The sequence below is a fragment of the Elgaria multicarinata genome, chromosome 6 (assembly GCF_023053635.1).
Source record: "Elgaria multicarinata webbii isolate HBS135686 ecotype San Diego chromosome 6, rElgMul1.1.pri, whole genome shotgun sequence".
Lineage (NCBI taxonomy): Eukaryota > Metazoa > Chordata > Lepidosauria > Squamata > Anguidae > Elgaria > Elgaria multicarinata.
In genome coordinates, this window is record NC_086176.1 from 5,355,218 (window position 1) to 5,375,202 (window position 19,985).

Genomic DNA, 19,985 nt, shown 5'->3' on the forward strand with positions numbered 1-19,985 from the left:
TAGACAAAGGTTCTGAGAGTTCTTCCGCTAGCTCCTTCATTACTCTTGGATGCAGTTCATCGGGCCCTGGGGATTTGAACTCATTCAAGGAAATTAGGTGTTCTTTGACCATTTGTTTATCAATCTCAAACTGCAATCCTGCCCCCTCAACTTCTGCTTCACTTTTTCCAGAGGGGTCATAGACCCGCTTTTGGGAGAAGACCGAGGCAAAGTAGGAATTGAGCACTTCAGCCTTTTGTTTGTCGTCTGTTATCAATTTGCCATCCTCATTAAGCAGTTGAACCACCATTTCTTTCCTCTGTCTTTTACTACTCACGTATCTGAAGAAAGCCTTTTTATTGCTTTTAGCATCCCTCGCTAATCTCAGCTCATTCACAGCTTTAGCCTTCCTGATGCCATTTCAGCACTTCTGCGCCACTTGCCTGTACTCTTCTTTTGTAGCCTGGCCTTCCTTCCACTTCCTATATGTATCCCTTTTTGTTTTCAGTTCATCAATAAGCTTTTTGTGGAGCCACATTGGTTTCCTCTGTTGTCTTCTATCTTTTCTCCTTGTTGGAGTTGTTTGTAACTGTGCCTTTAAAATTTCATTTTTTAAATACTCCCACCCATCCTGCAGTCCTTTTCTCATTAGGCTCCCTTGCCACGGGACCTTACTTATTATAGTTCTGAGTTTATTAAAATCAGCTTTCCTAAAATGATGTATTACACCTTTTGATTACAATTTGTATGTCTGGATATACATAAAGTTTTTAAAAGTATTTTTAAGGCACATAAACTGGTAAAATGCCTCTAATTGTAAATATCATGATTCAAAGGACTTTATTTATTTTTTAGATAACAGCCCTGAGGAAGAGCGCAGTTGCGTTCGAAATGCGTAGACGGCACCATGGCACTGTAAATAAACTTTTGTAAATATTCCGTTTTGAAGATTGCCTGGTTCTACCTTTGCCTTTGTCTTCTTTTTACTCCCCCACGGGGTTTTCCTTGCTTTTGCACAGGTTATAACAGGCCATATTTAACCATCATACAGACCAAAACTAGAAAAGAAGCACATTTGTGCCAAAGGAGGTATTCTTCATTTTCTCCTGTCTTAAAGATACCTGCAGATTTGGAAATGCTGAAGTTAATAAGCTGATACCATATTCAAACTGGTTTTTTTAATAAAAAGTTTTTCTCCGTACATCTTGTACAAATTAGCATTTAGTTTATCTTAATTAGCAAAATTATTCATTTGGTTGAACCCCACAGATCTGACTTTTCAAAAGGTCCTGTGCAGCTTGCTCCATTTTCTTCTTCAGTTTATTTGCATGATTGAAATCTACTTGCAGGGAAGACTTCCCCTCATTTGCATCATTGATTCTTTGGAGGCCTATAATGAGCTCTGCAGCGTTCATGAAATACCTAAGACATCAAGACAGAGTGATTGTTAATACAAGTGAGAGTGATTATAAAGACACACACAAAAACCAATTTGCTTGGTAACTCATCTGGCCTAGAGGAAATGCATTAATGTATTAATACATTAATACATTTTAATGTCCATAAAAATCTATGCCAAAATAAATGCGTTAGCCTTTGAAGTGCCACAAAACTCTTTGTTGTTTTTGCTGAAGTAGATGAACACATCTACTTTATTGTATAAAGGGTTAACTAGTTCCAATCTACACACTTGGAAAAAGCATGTGGTACAGCCCTCAGGGATCATCTGAAGAGGTCTCCAATAGAATCATAGAATAGTAGAGTTGGAAGGGGCCTATAAGGCCATCGAGTTAATTCCTGCTCAATGCAGTAATCAACCCTAAAGCATCCCTGACAGATGGTTGTCCAGCTGCCTCTTGAATGCCTCTAGTGTGGGAGAGACCACAACCTCTGTAGGTAACTGCTTCCATTGTTGTATTGCTCTAACAGTCAGGAAGTTTTACCTGATGTCCAGCCGGAATCTGGCTTCCTGTAACTTGAGCCTGTTATTCCATGTTCTGCACTCTGGGATGTTAGAGAAGAGATCCTGGCCCTCCTCTGTGTGACAACCTTTTAAGTATTTGAAGAGAGCCATCATGTCTCCCCTCAGTCTTTTCTTCTCCAGGCTAAACATCCCCAGTTCTTTCAGTCTCTCTTCATAGGGCTTTGTTTCCAGACCCCTGATCATCCTGGTTGCCCTCCTCTGAACATGCTCTAGCTTGTCTGCGTCCTTCTTGAAGGGTGGTACTCAGAACTGGACGCAATACTCTAGATGAGTCCTAACCAGGGCCGAATAGAGAGGAACCAGTACCTCACGCGTATGTTTTCCTACATTAAAAAACAACCACCCTGCACATTGAAAAGAAAAACTCTTAACATGTAAGACAGAAGACTAGACTATAATTACTCTCTCCAACTTGCAAGAGCTGTGCTGGATCAGACCAAAAGCCTTTCTAATCTAGCATTGTTTCCACAAGTGGCCCACCTATGTGAAGTCCACAAACGGGACATGAACATGACAGCAGCAACCAGTGATTGGGTATACATATAAACATATATAATACATGAATAACAGTATCACTGGCTGATACATGCATTCATAGATATGAATGTTTTTAGTTTATATTTTAGATGTTGAATTTGCATTGTTTTGGTCCATTGTGAATTTATCTTACATACTTAGGAAGGAGAAAGACAGTTTTTTTTTAATTTAAAATATTTCTACTTTAGTTCAGCCTGAACCATTACATCTCCTCTCAGCCTGCCTCCATTCCCATTGAAAGCATCACAAACTTAATGTGACACAATAAACATTCACATAGATCCCAAGTCTCAAGTCAGAAGTACACCATACCTTCCAGCTTCTGTCGTTTACCACTTCTTCAACATTCAACTCTGACTGCATTAATTTCAACTATGGAAGAGAGGAAAAAAGAGAAGCACTTCTATTTTAAGAACTTTGCAAGTTACATGGGTTCAAATTTTGTAGCAGAGATGTGGTGATCAGATCCTTCCTCTTCAAACAAAGACACGAAGAAGCTGAAATTCTTTTTGTAAATAAATGCATAATGACAGGATAACTGAATATTAATTAGTAGTAATTTATTAAGTCCCAAGTCCATTATTCAGCAAATGAACTTTTGCATGCAAATATGTGACTTTAACACAGGTATGGGGAGAATGAACTTGAAAAGACATGAACACATTTTACAGGTAGAATGAAAGGAAAGGATTCCCTTTCCAAAGAGAAACAAGCCCAAACTTCACAAATCCAACATTCACTATGATGGATTCACTATGGAGACAAGTAATTAGAGAATCCCTTTTTTCCCTTTTACCCTGATGGAAAGTTGCAAAACTAGAGCAAGCAGGTTGTTGAATGGCGTTGAATGTTTTGTTGTATGTAATTTTATCATTTAGGTAGAATATCGAGCCTCATGTGGCGCAGAGCGGTAAAGCAGCAGTTTTTGCAGCTGAAACTCTCCCCACGGCCTTAGTTCGATCCCAGCGGAAGCTGGTTTCAGGCAGCCGGCTCGGGTCAACTCAGCCTTCTAACCTCCTGAGGTCGGTAAAATGAGTACCCAGCTAGCTGGGGGGAAAGTAATAACGGCTGGGGAAGGCAATGGCAAACCATCCCGCTATAAGGCCTGCCAAGAAAACGTCAGCAAAAGCTGGTGTCCCTCCAAGAGTCAGTAATGACTCAGTGCTTGCACGAGAGGTTCCTTTCCTTTCCAGGTAGAATATGGTGTAAAAATAAACAAACTTACAAATATATTTAACCTTGTTAAGTCTGTCCTGAGATATGAATTCGCTTCACCTAAGTCCAGTCTGTCTCTGCTTTCTCCAGCTTTGCAGGTACTATTTGTCTGGCACAAGCTGAAGGACTCTCAGTCTGTGCCTTTCAGCTGAGGGGAAGCAGCAGGATCTTAACCAACCCCCCAAAAGGGAAGAAGAGCCACAAAGGAGGGGAAAAGGAAATCAGGGCAGCTTCATACAGAACTAAGGGAAGTTTGTGAAATTGCTTCTGCTCATCACCATCATAATGCCTTCAGAAAGATATTTTATATATAGTATGTATGTTTCCCCCCAAATTTAATAATACATTATATATCATATTTAATAATACATGATATAACAATATACATAATCTTTATCTTGATGCATGTCACATACAATTGTGTTGCTTGTCTGATCTCTTTAACTTTATCAGTTTATATTCTGTTAAATAAATCTTTCCATAAAAGACCATGTGGTGGTTGATTTACCTCTTTCATAAAACTTATAAAATCCCACCAAGTCATGTTGAAGTTATCCCAGCATATTTCATGTGTGGGTTAATTTTCCATTAGAATTATTGACCATAATCTGAGCCTCCATGGTTGAATACTTGGACTGTGAGTGCCAACTACCTGCTATTTCCATCCTTGCTGCTATCCAAAAGAATGTCAGAAGAGCGTTGTTTTTTAATTGTATGTTTTCATTGTCATATAATAAGAGTAAACTCCGAGAGATATGAACCACTTGATCTGTGATTAAAGCAGCCTTCTTAAACACCTTTTGCCAAAACTGATTGTCACACATGATCACCGCATGTGAAAAAACATGCCTTCCTCCAGTACTTGAGTGAAATATTTTTGTAAATATAACAGTTTCCTAGAAGTGTGATACCACCTATAACGTACCTTAATCGTACTTTCCTTAATTTTTGCATAGGTGGATTTAATTGGAGCATGCTGGTACAATTTAGCCCATTTAGCTTTGTCAATAGTTGTTCCTAGGTCATTTTCCCATACCTGAATAATTCCAACCATTGTAAGAAATTGTATATCCAATAATAATCTATATATAGTTGAGGTCAAACCTTTTGTGTCTATTATATTTTGAAAACCATTATAAGGTTTTCAAAGTGCATTCTATTGTGTACTATTTCTATACTGGGAATCACTATACTGGGAAAATGTGTAATTTGATTTAATAGTATCCAATTAAATTTTGTAGTTGAGATTTCACCTATTCCCTGGTTTGGGGAGTAGGTCCTATGAATAAATCTGTCCATCTGTACAGGGTGGAATGGTTGGAGATGGATCTAGCATGAGCTCTGACCTTCATTTATACCATATTAATAAAATGCACTTTAAAATGTATTATCTAATTCACTGCTTTTTATAAGTGACTTCCTATAAAAACCCTTGATTTCTTTCCAATTCCAATGTTTATCATACATTTTTTGAATGATTATCCAAAATCTGTATCGACATCCTAAATTTGTATGCCACAAAATAGATCTGTATGTTTTCTTTGTATCTATTTACAAAGTGTGTAAATAGTCTCTGCCATTAATAATAATAATAATAATAATAATAATAATAATAATTTATTACCCGCCTCTCCCTCTGGATAGTTCTGACAGATTATTGAGTGGGTCTGAAATAGGTAGATAAGCTTTGGCAAGGCTGTCATCTTCACTAATGCAATTCTGCTTAGCCAGGACAGCGTAAGCTTTGTCCATTTTTGCACAAGCATAGTTTCAGTGATGAGGCACACACACAAAAAAAACCAACTGTGCACTTTTCAATAAAAAGCACCAAATTAGGCACAGAGATACTAATATATAGTGAAAAAAACTAGATATTGGGCCATTTCAGACTTTACTCCTGAGAGCCATCTTAAAAAATGGCCACCCGCAGCAATTCTGTTCGTTGACTAAATATTGATTATTTTATAAAATCATATACATCTATAACAAAAATACAACAACAAAAGTTCAATATATGTAACTTAAACAAACATAGCCTAGAATTGATACATTTTGGTTAGATACTGAATACTTTTGTGGGCTCACAGTGCTTCCTAAGCTGAAGTAAACATACAAATAAATATTTAAATATATTTGCTTTGTTGATTGTGTGGTGCTGGTGGTTAACTAAACACAATGTCAAAAAATTCAAACTGGTTGACACTGGGCATTACCAGGTAAGAAATAACAAAAGAGCTACTCACAAGTCACACACAGTCTTAAAGGTGAAACACAGGGCATGTTACAGATCACTGGAAGAAAACCTTCTCAAATTGGAGCTTGGAGAACTACCAAGAACACTTTAGTTGGAAAGGCTAGATGAATGGCATGGTATTGATGCAGCTAGTTAGTTAATGCTAGTTATCACCGTACCTGTACACTCAAGTACAACAACTCAAAGTTGCAAAGAGCAAAAAAGAAAAAAAGAAAAGGAAAACAACTTCCTCAACAGACAGCAATTGTGAAAATATATCCACTGCACAAAAATGTACCAGCTCACATAACAGTAGTGGAGCAACAGTCTGAGAAGCCCTGTGTAACTTTTAAGGACAATTATCTGGCACTGATGATCTCCACGAAGCAACTACGTTTCAGATAGATAGCCAGAGGGCACAGAACTACTGGCTTGCCTCAGTCCAGGAAATATGGTAGTCTTAGAAGCCAAATTTCATAAAAAAATGCTTACAAAGACTGTATAATTGTGTAAGAAAGGTCAAGACTATGGAAGCCACACACTCCAAAAGGGATCAAATGTTATCAGGAAGTGTTTGCCGAACTAGTCATGTACATTGAAGAAACACATGTGGATAAAAACAGTGCACCAGTCTTCAAACTGACTGATCTTGCACGCCTCTACATGTTAAGGATAGAACAATTTGGAGTTATATGACTACATATCACTAGTGATGCAGAGTGGAATCTTTCCCCAGTGCTTTATTTTCTGTCAAAAGTTTTCCATTTCATAAGTTAATTAGTAGCAATGGATGGCTGCCAACTGGAAATACAGTATTAGGGCCAGTTTGGCAGTTTTAGAACTGTAATTTGTGTTTTTAAGGTGATTGTCCCCAGCAAGTATGTGAGAGAATACATATATGTCATTGAAATACAAATATGTCTCAGTTTAAAATGGAAACAATAAGCGGGGGACAGAAAAACAGAAGGCGCCCCAACAACCTTAGCAGAGGAGAACTCTGTTGAAATAGATGAGCAGTTTCCAGCATATCGTGCACAGTTCTTTGTGTTGCTATAGTAACTTAATCATATAGTCCAACATATCTGGGGGGTACCAAGCTGGAGAAGGTTCAATTAGCATGTCAACAATTTTCAGAACCTTTGGGGTTTTTTCACATTTAAATTATGTAAGTGAAATACATGCTATTGTCTTAAATTTTTTACAAATATTCCAATAAAACTTTCTATATAATGTTTAAATCACATGAAGTGTACTTTAATTTTCCCCCTCAAGAGTTTCAGAGCAAAATAACAGGATATTTTTTTTAGCTTTGTTGTTTACTAAATACAAGTAAAATAAATATCCTAAATTGGATCACTCTCTAGGGCATCAAAAACTTTTCTGAGGCAAACTGATTTATTTCCAATACAAATGGTTCTATGTATATTAAGTCCATTCAAATTTTCCTGGAAAACTTACATCATTCCATACCCCCTGGTGAAACGATCCTGAGTCATTTTGTGTGTCCAGAACAAAGAGAGCCAGTGTGGTGTAGTGGCTAAAGTGTTGGGCTGGGAGTCAGGAGATCCTGGGTTCTAGTCCCCACTCAGCCATGGAAACCCACTGGGTGACTTTGGGCCAGTCACAGACTCTCAGCCCAACCCACCTCACAGGGTTGTTGTTGTGAGGATAACATGGAGAGGAGGAGGATTATGTATGCCACCTTGGGTTCCTTGAAGGAAAAAAGGTGGGATATAAATGCAATAAACAAATAAATAAACAAGGGACAGGATATTTTCTTCATATTTGATGAAGATTTTGGTGCTGCATTGGCTAAAGCCTGTGAACTGGATATAGACAGTGATGTGCTGCACATTTTTCATCATGATATGTTTGATGAAACTAAACCCATGATGGTGTTTCCTGAAGGACCACAAGATCAGTTCCATCAGTACTGCTTACCTTAGCTAGCATGATTTGAGCAAGTCCCAGCATTAAGGACAAGAATCAGGACTCAATTAACCTTGCAACACTAACTATTACCCAACTTTTGAAGTTCAGCAGCATCAAACATAGGACACATGGTACAACTCTGTCTGTCAGCGCAACACACTGAACAACTTGGGACCAGGATATCTGAGAGAGCGCCTTCTCCCTTACCAACCTGCCCGGTCACTGAGGTCATCCGAGGGCCTGCTCCTGGTGGTTCCACCTAGATCCATCCTCCGATTGGAATCCACCAGGGGAAGAGCCTTCAGCGTGGTGGCCCCCCTCCTGTGGAATTCCCTGCCTCTGGAGGTCAGGCAGGCGCCAACCTTGTACTCCTTTCGGCGCCTCCTGAAAACATCTTTATTCCAAGAAACCTTTCTTTAACATGCAGCCTTGGATTTCTGTGTTGTTTTTTGCTTCTTTCTAAATTTTGTTTTAACTGTTTTATTCTGTTTTTATTTTCATTTTTACCTTGTACACCGCTCCGAAATTTTTCAATGGGGAGCAGCATATAAATATTCTAAATAAATAAACAATAAATAAATAAACACACAGTACAACCCAGGAGACACCAGTTCCCATTAACATCACACTGATATTGCTTACTGAGACACACAAACAACAATTGGCAGACAGGCTTTCTCATTTGGGCATAAGCATCTCTTATGACCATGTTCTTGGTCTTTCAGCAGAAATAGGGATAATGTTTGCCAACAAGAAGCATGTGGTCTGTTTACAATTGCAGCCACAGACAATATAGATCACAACTCCAGAAATTACGGGAGTTCGATGCAGGCAAGTTCACCATGCAAAAAAACCCTATTGAGTTCTCTCTGCCATGCCCATTGATCAAACCCCTGTTTTAAAGGGGATGGAGGAGCTGTTGGTTTCGCAGCCGACCCTGTGAGGTAGGTTAGGTTAAGAGTGAGCTTCATGGCTCAGTCTCCCAACACTCTTAATCACAACATCCCACTAGCTCTCATTGGTTGTCAGAAAGGGCTGGGGATATCGATTCATTTTTTCAACATGAGAATCAGGCATGCACTGCAGCACACTGGAGAAAAACTCTGTCTAGGGGCCAACATTGATCTCATCACAAGCATGAAAGAACACTGTCAGGCCACATCTGAAACTCCTACTGCAATCAGTGTCATTCCTGACGAAGTGGCCATTATTCAGATGTTGAAGCCTGCTTCTCTCAAGAACTTTATTCCATACATATTCTCAGTTTACAAATGCATCATGCTTGGACCTGGTTTGGAACATCTATGTAATAGATTCTCTAAAAGGAACAGCATGAGAAAAATGTGGGAAAGGAGTGCACAGACATGTGGTATCAGCGGCAAGCATGCAAGGAAACTAGCAAAACTTCCCTAATGCTGACAGTAACAAAACAGAGCTTTTCATTTTTCTGTCCCAAGCCCTCCTCCACGTGCCTAATCAGGAGGGTAAGCAGACAAGAAGAGTCTTTGCAAACCACCTCTACAAGATATTGCCTCACTTACACCATCCACCCACAAAGAGGCTGGCGGCACACGCATGTTGCTGCATGCTGCACATTTGTCCCCAGATAGTGATATGGACTGTTGACATTGACATTGGGGTGTTAGCTGTGTTTACACAGGCATAAGTCCTGCCAGTAGCAACTAAATTGTCAATAACATTTGGAACCATCCAGAATTTCTGATACTTGCTAGCTCGTAACCTTGGGCCAGAGAAGGCAGAGGTGCTTCCAGTGTTCCATGCAGTAACTGGGTGTGACTGTGTGTCCAGCTTCAGTGGGCATGGTAAGAAGAAAAGCTGGTCAACTTGCAAGGTACTGCCTGAAGCATTGCTGGAATTGCCAAGTGCACCAAATGACATCTTGGACCACATCATGCATATCATTGAGAGAGATGTCATCCTGTTATATGGCAGAACCACCACATATACAGAAACTGACAAGGCAAGAAAAAGCTCTTCACAAGGAAAGGCAATGTGCAGCAGATCCCACCAACCTGAGCAGCATGATGGAGCAGCATGATTACCAGGGTATACTCCTTCACATAGCATAGAGTTAAATTATGGAATTCACTACAAGTAGCAGTGACGGCCACCAATTTGGATGGCCTTAAAAGGGGATGAATAAGTCCCTGGAGGAGAAAGCTATTAATGGTTACTAGTCCTGATGGCTATCAGGTACCCTTCTAGTATCAGTGACAGTAATCCCAAATACACCAGTTGCTAGACAACATGGGCGGAGGGGGTGTTATTGCACCTGAGACCTGTTTGTGGGTTCTTGGCGCTTATGTTCTCATGTTTAATGTCTGTACTGGTAAGGATTTAGATATTTTAATTAATATGGGGAATGGTTTTTGGAAGAACAAGATAGGATGATTAATTGGATTTCAAAGGACTGTAAAATAAACAAATCTGGTTTACAGTTTATCCTGTTAGTAAATAGGCTAGGTTTATTTTTAATGGAATTTGTAAAAATGATTTGGATTGGGAGTTCACATGTTTAGTCCCACAGGGGCAAGTGCAGTGTAGTATGTGGTCATTGCATCTGCCTTAGAAAAGGTTTTTTTTTCTTAATCTGAAGTGAAGGAAACATCAGAAAGTGACTACCAGCCTCTGTTGGTTCAATTTTCATTTAATAGTAAAATATGATATTTTCTCCCTGAACAAAGTCATATAATTGAAACTACTAAAAAAGATGGTTGAATTAAGATGCAATCCTATGCATGTTCAGGCAGAAGAAAGTCCTATAGCTTCCAGCATAGGATTTTTTTTTTATCTAAACATGCATAAGATTGTGCCCTTAAAAAGACAATATAATTTCAACTTTACTTTCTAGCCTTAACGGCAACGAGGGGGAATGTAATTCTGGGCACAGGCCCTACAGTTCTGGAGACATACATTGGATTGCTGACAAAGTTAAGATTTTATCTCAGTGTTGTTTTCAAACTGCAGGTCCTGCTCAAAGAAGATTCAAATTAAATAGTTTGAAAAAAACATATTCAATATAAATGAAATATTTGGAAGTTGGTTAAGCTTGCTCAAAATGTCAATCTAACTAAAATTCCTGTGCTTTTTGCAATATTGTAAAATATATATAAATATGAGGAGACTTTTGTTAAGGAAGGTCAGATGGTGATGGCGCAGGCACTGGAGATTCATGATCTCACAACTTTTTGGAAACTGGAAACTGATACGGCAGGCTGCTCCTCTCAATAATTTGATTGTCATATTACAAAAGCTATGTGAGAGGACTTTTTTGGACAGTTCAATGATTTTGAACTCATTGTCTCATTGTTGGAATCTGCTGGCAAACAGCCTCCTCTGACAATAATTCTAATTAAGTCACTGATTGTGGAAATGAAAAATACAACCCTAGGGGGATTTTTATTTCACTCAATTTATTGAGCAATCTTTACTCAACAGTGGATATCGTTCTTTATTTATGTTGATGGTACTAGAAAAGTTCCAATGAAATGGGTGGAAGCAAAACTCTGGATGTACAGATCATGTAAAATCTGTTCTGTCTGTGTTTTGCACTTTGCCTGGCACCTTTCATTCTTTCTGTCTGTCTGTCAGGGAAGAGTTTAGGCACTGCAGTGGGCCTTGTAGTTTGTAGCTAAGATTTATTTAGAAGTAATCTGGAAGGGTTTGGGCCTGTTCAGCCTGTGGATTATCAGGATCTGCAGGAGTTTACCTCGGTCAGCGCTCTCAGAGCAGAGCAGGGGGAATTCGCCCTACTCTCCACAGCCACCTGCTTGCCTTGGCTTTGTTTGGGAAGCTCTCTGTGAGAACCTGACAGAGTTGGGGAGGCGTTTGCAGAAGGATCACCCAGACTGAAGTGTCACCCTGGAGGGCTGAGTAGTGAGACCCTGCCTGGACTCCAAAAGCCTTGTCTGTCAAGTGGTCCAGAGGAGGCATCTTACCATCATGCCTTCTTCCCTTTTAATCTGATGCAAAGGGGAGGAGACTTTACTAGGAACATCTCGTCTGCATTACTCAAAGCCCTCTCTGTTTGGGTCCATCAACATCTGGGGCTCTGGAATCACTCTGCACATGGACTCTCCTATTTGGAACTTTGGATTGCTAAGGATTTGCCATGAAAAGTACTGTGAGACTTTTCATAGACATGAACTCTCGTTTGCTGTGGACTGTGTGTCTTTGTCATCAGCTCGCCATACTGGCAAACTGGGTTGATGTATGACTTTTGGACTTTCCTCCGCCTGGACTCATGTGGCGTGGAGATGCCAGTGTGCAAGCTGTGGCTCTGGATTCCTTGCGTCTGTTGAGTTTATATCTCCCTTGATCGGCCTTGACCATGTAGCCTGGAGTTACCAGCAAGAGATTCAAAATTTGACTAACTCTCCATGGGCGTGTTTTTGTTTAGGCCTTTCAAGAACTGTTCCCTTTGATTGCCTGAGGGATCATGCCAGGAATCATCCCCATTCCTGTATGGCTTGACCCTTCCCTTGTGTTTGGAACCATGAAGAAAGCAACGGGAATACCATGTTGATGAGGATCTCTGACACAGTTGTATTGATTGTATTTGACTGTTCTGGAATTTCTTAGAGCCTATCGCTACTGACCATCAGCTCTATGAATTCTGAAATGTGTAACCATTAAGCTTTTGCTCTGAGATTTCCAGCAATAAAGAAGTCTCACTGATTTGGGTGTCCCGTGTCAGTTTGCCAGAATGGGTGCCTGCCTGAGGGACCGGGAAACCTGATACAGTCATCTGCCCATTGATGGAATTGGTTTTTTCTGCTTCCAAATTTGTGCAAATTCACATTTGTGGGCCCAGATGACATCCGTCCTAGAGTTCTCATCTGTCTTGAATCTCCCAACTTTCAGCTTCATGTGATGACCCCAGGTCCTAGTATTATGAGAGAGAGAGAAATGTCTCCCTACCATTTTCTCCAGACTATGCATAATTTTGTACACCTCTGTCATGTCTTCCCTTTACTCACCCTTTTTCTAAGCTAAACAATCCCAGCTGTTGTAACCTTCCCTCATAGGGGTTGCTTCCGCCCTTTGATCACTTTTCCCAACTCTAAAACATTCTTTTTTAGTGACCAGAACTGTACACTGCATTCTAAGTGTGGTCACCATACATTTATATAAGGGGAGTCTGATTTTGGCAGTTTCATTTCAATTACTTTTCTAATTATACCTAACATGGAATTTGCCTTTTTCACAGCCACTGCACACAGGTTTGAGATTTTCAATGAGCTTTCCATCACAACCCCAAGTTCTCTTTCTTGTTTTGTCTCTGCTATCCCAGATACCATCAGTTTATACTTGAATTTGGGATTTTTTGCCCCAGTGTGCATCACTTTACAAGTGCCACATGATAGATAAATTTATAGAGAACTGGTCTTTGTTATCCATATGAACTAATTTTATTCTAAATATAAAATTATTTTTATACTGATTTATTCTTTAAATTAATTTTAAGTTACTTTACATATAACAATAGAAATTAAGAATGTCATAAAATTCTGGCACTCACCTTTGTTTGTTCTTTCCTGAGCCTTTTTAATAATTCTATGTCTTCCAGAGACTTCTTTCTCTCTTCTTGTAGAGTTTTTACTACATTAGAAGTTTGGGCAATACATCTTTTGATCATACTCTCTCTACTTTCATGAGCCTCTGTCAGCTAAAAAAATAGTAAAAAGGAAAGAAAAGTGAGTAAGCAACTTAATCATGTGTTAAAAGCTAATTAAAATAAAGGAATAAATTGATGGATGGATTTTACATAAAATTGCAACTCTCAATGTAATTGTAATGGATGATGTCCAAGAACCAAAAGAACGTTTGACCCCACAATCAGCTACTCACAGCTCATCCAGTTACACTGCTTTACTCTGACTCAGTAATCCTACATAGCAGCTTTCCTCAAGCTGGTGCCCTACAGATGTTTTGGACAACAACTCCCCTTAGGTCCTGTCAGCATGGCCAATAGTCAGCTGGATTGCAGGGTGCTGGTCCGGGGAGCCCAGGTCCAGATGGGCCCCATATGACCTCCCCCCCCCCACAAACTCCTTCTCCTAGGTCAGCCCTGGTGCTAGCAAAAACTTGCCCTGTGAACTCAGCTGGTTGAGCCTTGGCTCACCATTTTAAAAGTAAAGTTTTTCTACTTACATTTTGAGTAGCAGTTATCTGAACCAATCAGATACTTCCTTTGGGGAACTCAGCCAATCAGGGCACAGAAGTCACATAAAGACTATCCCTTTGCTACTCCTTAGCTCTCATTGTCCATGGCACCCCAAAGACAGCATCTGATTGGTTGAGATCACTGCTACTCAAAATATAAGTTATAAACTCTACTTTTAATATGGTGCATAAATAGGTGGGGATGTGTGGGGCAGAAGGGGGTGGATGAGTGACCTGGCAGTGGCAGTGGTGCCTTGGGAAAGAAACTTGCCCAGGCTCCCCTCAAAGCTAGTTGAGCCAATGCCTGGAGGGCATTAGGATGAGCTACTCAGCAAATTAGATCTCCTTTATCACCCTCACTTGTGTGAACAGTGCAGAGCTCATTATAAGTCTCTGAAGAATCAACAGAGAGGGCTTGAATGTGCACTGCCTCTCCTATGAGTCTGAATCATAAAATGTCAACCTGAAACTTACCTCTTGCAGAACAAAGCTGACCATAAAAATAACGAAGTGATACGACATGTTCATTTTGTAGCATATTAATTACTAACATTTTTTAAAGCTCAGCTAAAAACTTTTCTTTTTCCTAAAGCTTTTAAAACTTGATTTTGTTCTGACTTTATACTGTTAGTTTTACCCTACCCAGTGCCTGTTTACCCTACCCTGTGCCTGTTTGCATTCTCTTCCCCTCCTTATTGTTTTATTATGATTTTATTAGAATGTAAGCCTATGCGGCAGGGTCTTGCTATTTACTGTTTTACTCTGTACAGCACCATGTACACTGATGGTGCTATATAAATAAATAAATAAATAATAATAATAATAATAATATGTCAGTTACCCCTTAGTAATATATATTAGTTAAAAAACAAACATACACAATTGATATAAGGACTACAAACACATTTACCGACTGATGAAGTTCTTTACAAGTTTGACTAGCATCAACTTTTCCTGCAAAAGAAGCTGTTGGAACAGTAGTGTTTAACTCATGAACTATTCTGTCATCGATTGTTCTCATCACCTTGAGCAACTCCTGTGGGGCGGGGGGAGGGGAGAGAAAAGATATAGATTTATTTTGAAACTTGAATGACAGGGAAATAAATGAGAAAAGGTATTACTAAGATGTAAGTATTGTTATTTGGCACACTACATTTACAATTACTACATACTTGAGACTGATTCATATGATGGTTGAGCTAGAATACTTGCCAATTTACAGTGCAATCCTACAGCCGTTTACCTGGGAGTAAGCCTCATTGAACTCCATGGATCTTAGTTCTGAGTAGTCCTGCCTAGGATTGTCTTGTTAAATTCTTAAAAGAAAGAAGTGCAGACAAGACCATTTGAAAATCTACTCCTACATTTCCCCTAGAATTAGTCCTGCATATCAAGAAGTTGTAGTAGCTTCAGTTTAAGAATGGTATCTTGACCAGTAAAAATAATTTGACCAGGTCAAATATTGTGATTTATTGGGTTCAAAATGTGGGAATAGAGGGAACCCCAACACATTTAAAACAGCTGTCCCCATTTTGCATCCCTCAGCTGGCTAAAACACCTCTTATTAAAAAAAAATCACCAGACCAATAAGTGTGGAGTCTCTGTGGCACATTCAGCCAAATATCTGGGACGGTATGAAGAAAACCCAGGTTGGTATCTCCCAAATACCAGGAGAGGGGTATTCCATGACATGGGCACTACCTGCGTCTGGGTTGTGGCGAGATGGCAATCTGCAGATTGTGGTACATCCAGCAGCGTCCTCAAATTATCTTAATGATTGCACAGTGCTATATCAGAGAAGGTGATCCACTGTTCTCAAGTTCCTCAGGGGTTTCTATCCCAACAGCTTGGTAGCTAATAGGCAGCCAGTTGCTTTAACACTGGTGTCATATGCACATGGCCTGGCATCCTAATCAGTGTCGTGGCTGCTGCATTCGGAACCACCTTCAGCTTCTGGACCAACCACATGGGTAGCCCCACGTAAGGAGGATATACCTGTCCAGGAAAGGGCTAGTTGACATGCCAACCGGAGTTGATATTAAGCACTCCTCTCCACAGAAGTCAATTGTGCCTCTAATGACAATGATGAATCCAGGAGCATCCCCCAAAGTACGTACCTGCTCTTTCTAAGGGAGTGCAAACCTATCTAGAATAGGCAAACTCTCCAAGTGCCACACCTGGGAATGACACACTGTTATCAAATGTGCTCTTCTAGACACATGTGCAAACTTGCACATATTCTCAAATGTGCATCCGTTAAACAACTTTTCACTTTGTCTATGGCAAAGAGGCTCTCGTGGAGGCTCGCTCCAGAGCTATAACTAGGTTGCAAACATGGGCTGACTCTTCAGCTTGCAGTAGGAAGGATATGCCAGAGTGAGAGGTCAAAAGGAGGGGATTAGGTAAATCAGGAGTCCTGTCACTCTTGGGAAGGAAAAAGAAAGAGACTTTGTGTGAAGGCAAGGTGGTGTGGTTGGGCCAGTGCCTGAGGCAAGAGACTGGCCAGAAGTGAACACACACACAATCACTTTTCTAGCACTCTGTGCGTTTGCCTCCTGTTTCCTTGGAAACTGGGCTATATAATCAAGTCCCTGATACTCAGTAATTCCGGAACGTCACAGCTGACTATCTCTTCCAGAAGAGGTTTCCTACTAGAAGGAACAAAAATAAAGAGGAAACATGAAGGGGCACAATGGGCTGCCATCCTTTTCACTAGCTGGCCAGGGAAGGATGCACTGAAAATGCTGGGACTCCGATAAAGTTAGTTCAAAGATAGATTCAACTGAAACGTACACACACCATAAGAAAGAGGGGTTGAAAGCCACACATTGTAAAAAGGCCTCTGAAGACAGACTGGTGTTTAAAGTTACCTTTCCATGGGCCAGAAGGATCAATCCTGTAGCTAAAGACTGGGGTGCATGGAAACTCCTTGGTCTGAGCGGCAACAGAAAACACATGACCTTTTAAAACAAGATTTTTGGCAGGCCTAAGAGGCTAGCCTAGAGCTGGTCTGAGGGGCAATGGGCTGTGAAGGAGTGACAGGACCACAGTAATCTGTGCCCTATTGGGGCCCTTTCCCTCTGGCTTTGTCTGAAGGTTGGCAGAATGTTTGCTTTGCCTCTTCTGAGGAAGAGATTGGCTGGACTACTTGCAATAGAACCTGGGAAAACCAAGAGTCCAACTAACCTGTGGTGAGGACTATCCCGGGAGTCTTTGTGGGAAAGGCTGGTGACATTGCAGCAAAGTATTGAATTCCTGCCTGCCAACAAAAGGTTTGAGTATGACAGATGCAAATGGGTGCTCTGGCAAAGCCTCTTTCAGGTTTTCACTCTCTTTGCTCCATACTTCTAAGATCTTTCCTGGGTTGGAAAATCATTTTACACCTGCAGACCTGCATGAGAGCAATTTAATGTTCTGCCTGTGTGGAGGCCTGTGATTTTATGAAATTCTGATTGGTATGATAATGTCAAGCATCACGTTTCATATGTGACCTGAAGTTACTAAGTAACCTCTTCTGCAAATGTCAGAGCTTCCCATTGAAACTCAGGCCAAACTTTTCTTAAAGACACCATGCAAATATTTGGGCTGGTGGTGGTGGGAGTTATGCACTCTGAAACTAAGCAGTCGGCTAACACTACCCATAGAATGCCTGTCTTCTCAAGATTCAGTCTCAGTTTGTTGGCCCTTATCTAACCCTCCTGAATCAGAAGTCACAGAGACATAGAGCTGTGTGTCATCAGCACACTGATGACACCTTGCCCCAAACCTCCTAATGACTGCTCCTAGCAGCACGAGGGACAAGATGGTATCTGTGGCAGCGCACAGCATAATTGGCAGGGATCTGAGGCACAATCACCCAGTGCTATTTTCTGGAACTATCCCTATAAGTAGGAGCAGAACCCCTGTGGAACAGTGTCCCCAACTCGCAGAAACGATTCAAAACAATGCAGCAGTCATAGAATCATAGAACAGTAGAGTTGGAAGAGGCCTATAAGGCCATCGAGTCCAACCCCCTGCTCAATGCAGGAATTCACCTTAAAGGATCCCTGACAGATGGTTGTCCAGCTGCCTCTTGAATGCCTCTAGTGTGGGAGAGCCCATAACCTCCCTGGGTAACTGATTCCACCATCACACTGCTCTAACAGTCAGGAATTATGCAATGTACCTTGCTTTGCCAATATTCCAGTTTTGAAAGACATATCTGAATGCTACCTTACTTCTTACATTTTTATTTATTTAGTTAATTGCAACAACTGAATACTCATAGACTTCGTTTTCCCAGATATAGTTTTCCAGGGTTCATCATAACCAATTCTAGCTGCTGTCAACAGGAGTAGCAGAGGAAGAGAAAATGCCAAAATGAGCTACCACTGGCTCCTCCTATTCCTGAACCATTTCCATCCCAGCTGGATTTTAAAAGAACTTTGTAACTTTAAGAATTAGCACTTGAATTTGCTTGCTTTCCTTTTCTTCTCCCATCCCTTCCATTTGTGTTTTGTCTTTTAGATTGTATGCTTGAGCGCAGGGATTGTCTTGGTTTTTTAAAAAATTGATCTGTAAGTGGCTCTGGGAGTCCTTTTGACCGAGGAGTTGAGGAGAGGAAATGCTTTAAATAAATACAAGCGCATTTCTCCTAAATTTACGTGCACATGCTAGTATAATTCAGTAGAAGCAAAGAGTCTAAATCCAGTATTAGTAGAATTATTTTTCTAACAGCATCTCTTATTTTCTCCCAATCTAACTTGCCACAAGGACATGATCACTACATGGTCTTTTGACAAGTGTAACAACTGGTGGAGGCTAAAATGTAAGGACGCAACCCCACGAATGTTTAGGCTAAGAAAAGTCCCACAATTCCCAGCATTCTTCAAGCAGCTCAGGGATGCTGGGAGTTGTGGGGCTTTCCCCTGCCTAATCCTGAGTGAGATTGCTGTCATTCAGGCAGCTTGCCCCTGCCATGAACTTCTACGGCAGCCTTAGGCAAGCCGGGCTCCCCCTTCGCCCGCCCTTACTGGTCTCCTTTGGAAGCCTTGGCAGCCTTGGCTCTGAGCATCCTGGGAGCCAGAGAGGCACACAGAGGCGCAGGATGATCTGGGCTCCCCTCCCCCACGCCCCTCAAGCGGCTCCGGCCCAGCCTTCCACATGCGCCTCCTTCCCTGGGGCGTGAAGGAGCTCTTGCGGGGCTCCTTCTTGCCCTTCATCATCACCGCCTGCCCTCAGGGAGCAAAGGGCTCCCAGAGAACGTGGCTGGCTAACGAGCTCGTCCTTCCATCCCACCACTCCCGGCCTAAAGGCGCCCCCCCGGGGGATCTCTGCTCTGACAAGCGGCAGCTGGGACAACGGACACCCCCCCCCCCCGCTTTAGTCTCCCGCACCTGAAATTCAGCGAAGTCCTCGCAATTCAGATACGAGCTGGGCGCCGCCATATTGGCGAGTCTCCACGGCAGCCAATCAGAAGGCGGGACGGAGAAGCAGCCCCTCCCACTCCGGGATGGCATCAGCGGTGGAGCGCGCGCGCTTGCCAGCGGGGCGGGAAAAAGACAAGTTGCGCGCGCAGCTCCTGGGCGGGGCTCATTGTCTGTTCTCCACCCTCGCTGCTTTCCGTGAAGCGGGAAGAGCCGGTGGCTCATTGAAGAGGGTGCGCGCATGCGCAAAACAGCACAGCGGCAGTTCAGTCCCCCCCGGTTCCTCTCTCTGCCCTGCTGCTCCGGATAGAACTGAGAACCGTGGAAAAATCCAGTTCTTTTGTCATTGGGTGGCAGCCTGTTCACCCCTAAACGCAAGGTGGCAACAAAGACAATAATTCTTGCTCTTTTTATGACTTTTCTTTTTTTTAAAAAGGAAAATATTTAAGCACTGAAATACTTGCCATGCTAATTAAGTATTGCGGGGCTAGTGCTGGTTGCGCCTGAGAGAGAG

General features: G+C 41.4%; 1 protein-coding gene across 2 annotated transcripts; it reads right to left on the bottom strand.

Moving 5' to 3' along the window:
* Positions 1-1,142: 1,142 nt before the first annotated feature.
* MIX23 (mitochondrial matrix import factor 23) lies at positions 1,143-19,537 on the bottom strand. 2 transcript variants are annotated; one of them, XM_063128912.1, is made up of 5 exons: positions 19,442-19,537; positions 14,977-15,102; positions 13,423-13,569; positions 2,813-2,872; positions 1,143-1,401 (listed from the first exon to the last, which is right to left on the bottom strand). In XM_063128912.1, the coding sequence occupies exons 1-5, from the start codon at positions 19,490-19,492 to the stop codon at positions 1,351-1,353; spliced, it is 435 nt and encodes a 144-aa protein (XP_062984982.1). In that variant the 5' UTR covers positions 19,493-19,537; the 3' UTR covers positions 1,143-1,350. The 2 variants fall into 2 exon arrangements, with proteins under 2 accessions (XP_062984982.1, XP_062984983.1); XM_063128913.1 differs by lacking the exon at positions 2,813-2,872.
* Positions 19,538-19,985: the final 448 nt, after the last annotated feature.

What these genes read in the sequence shown, in the direction of transcription:
- MIX23 (XM_063128912.1), bottom strand. Translation starts at nt 19,492, where the DNA reads ATGGCGGCGCCCAGCTCGTATCTGAATTGCGAGGACTTCGCTGAATTT. An exon ending in GTAAAGAACTTCATCAGTCG is followed by an intron (nt 13,570 to 14,976) that starts GTAAATGTGTTT and finishes CTATTTTTTTAG; the next exon opens with CTGACAGAGGCTCATGAAAG. An exon ending in TAAACGACAGAAGCTGGAAG is followed by an intron (nt 1,402 to 2,812) that starts GTATGGTGTACT and finishes TTGATGTCTTAG; the next exon opens with GTATTTCATGAACGCTGCAG.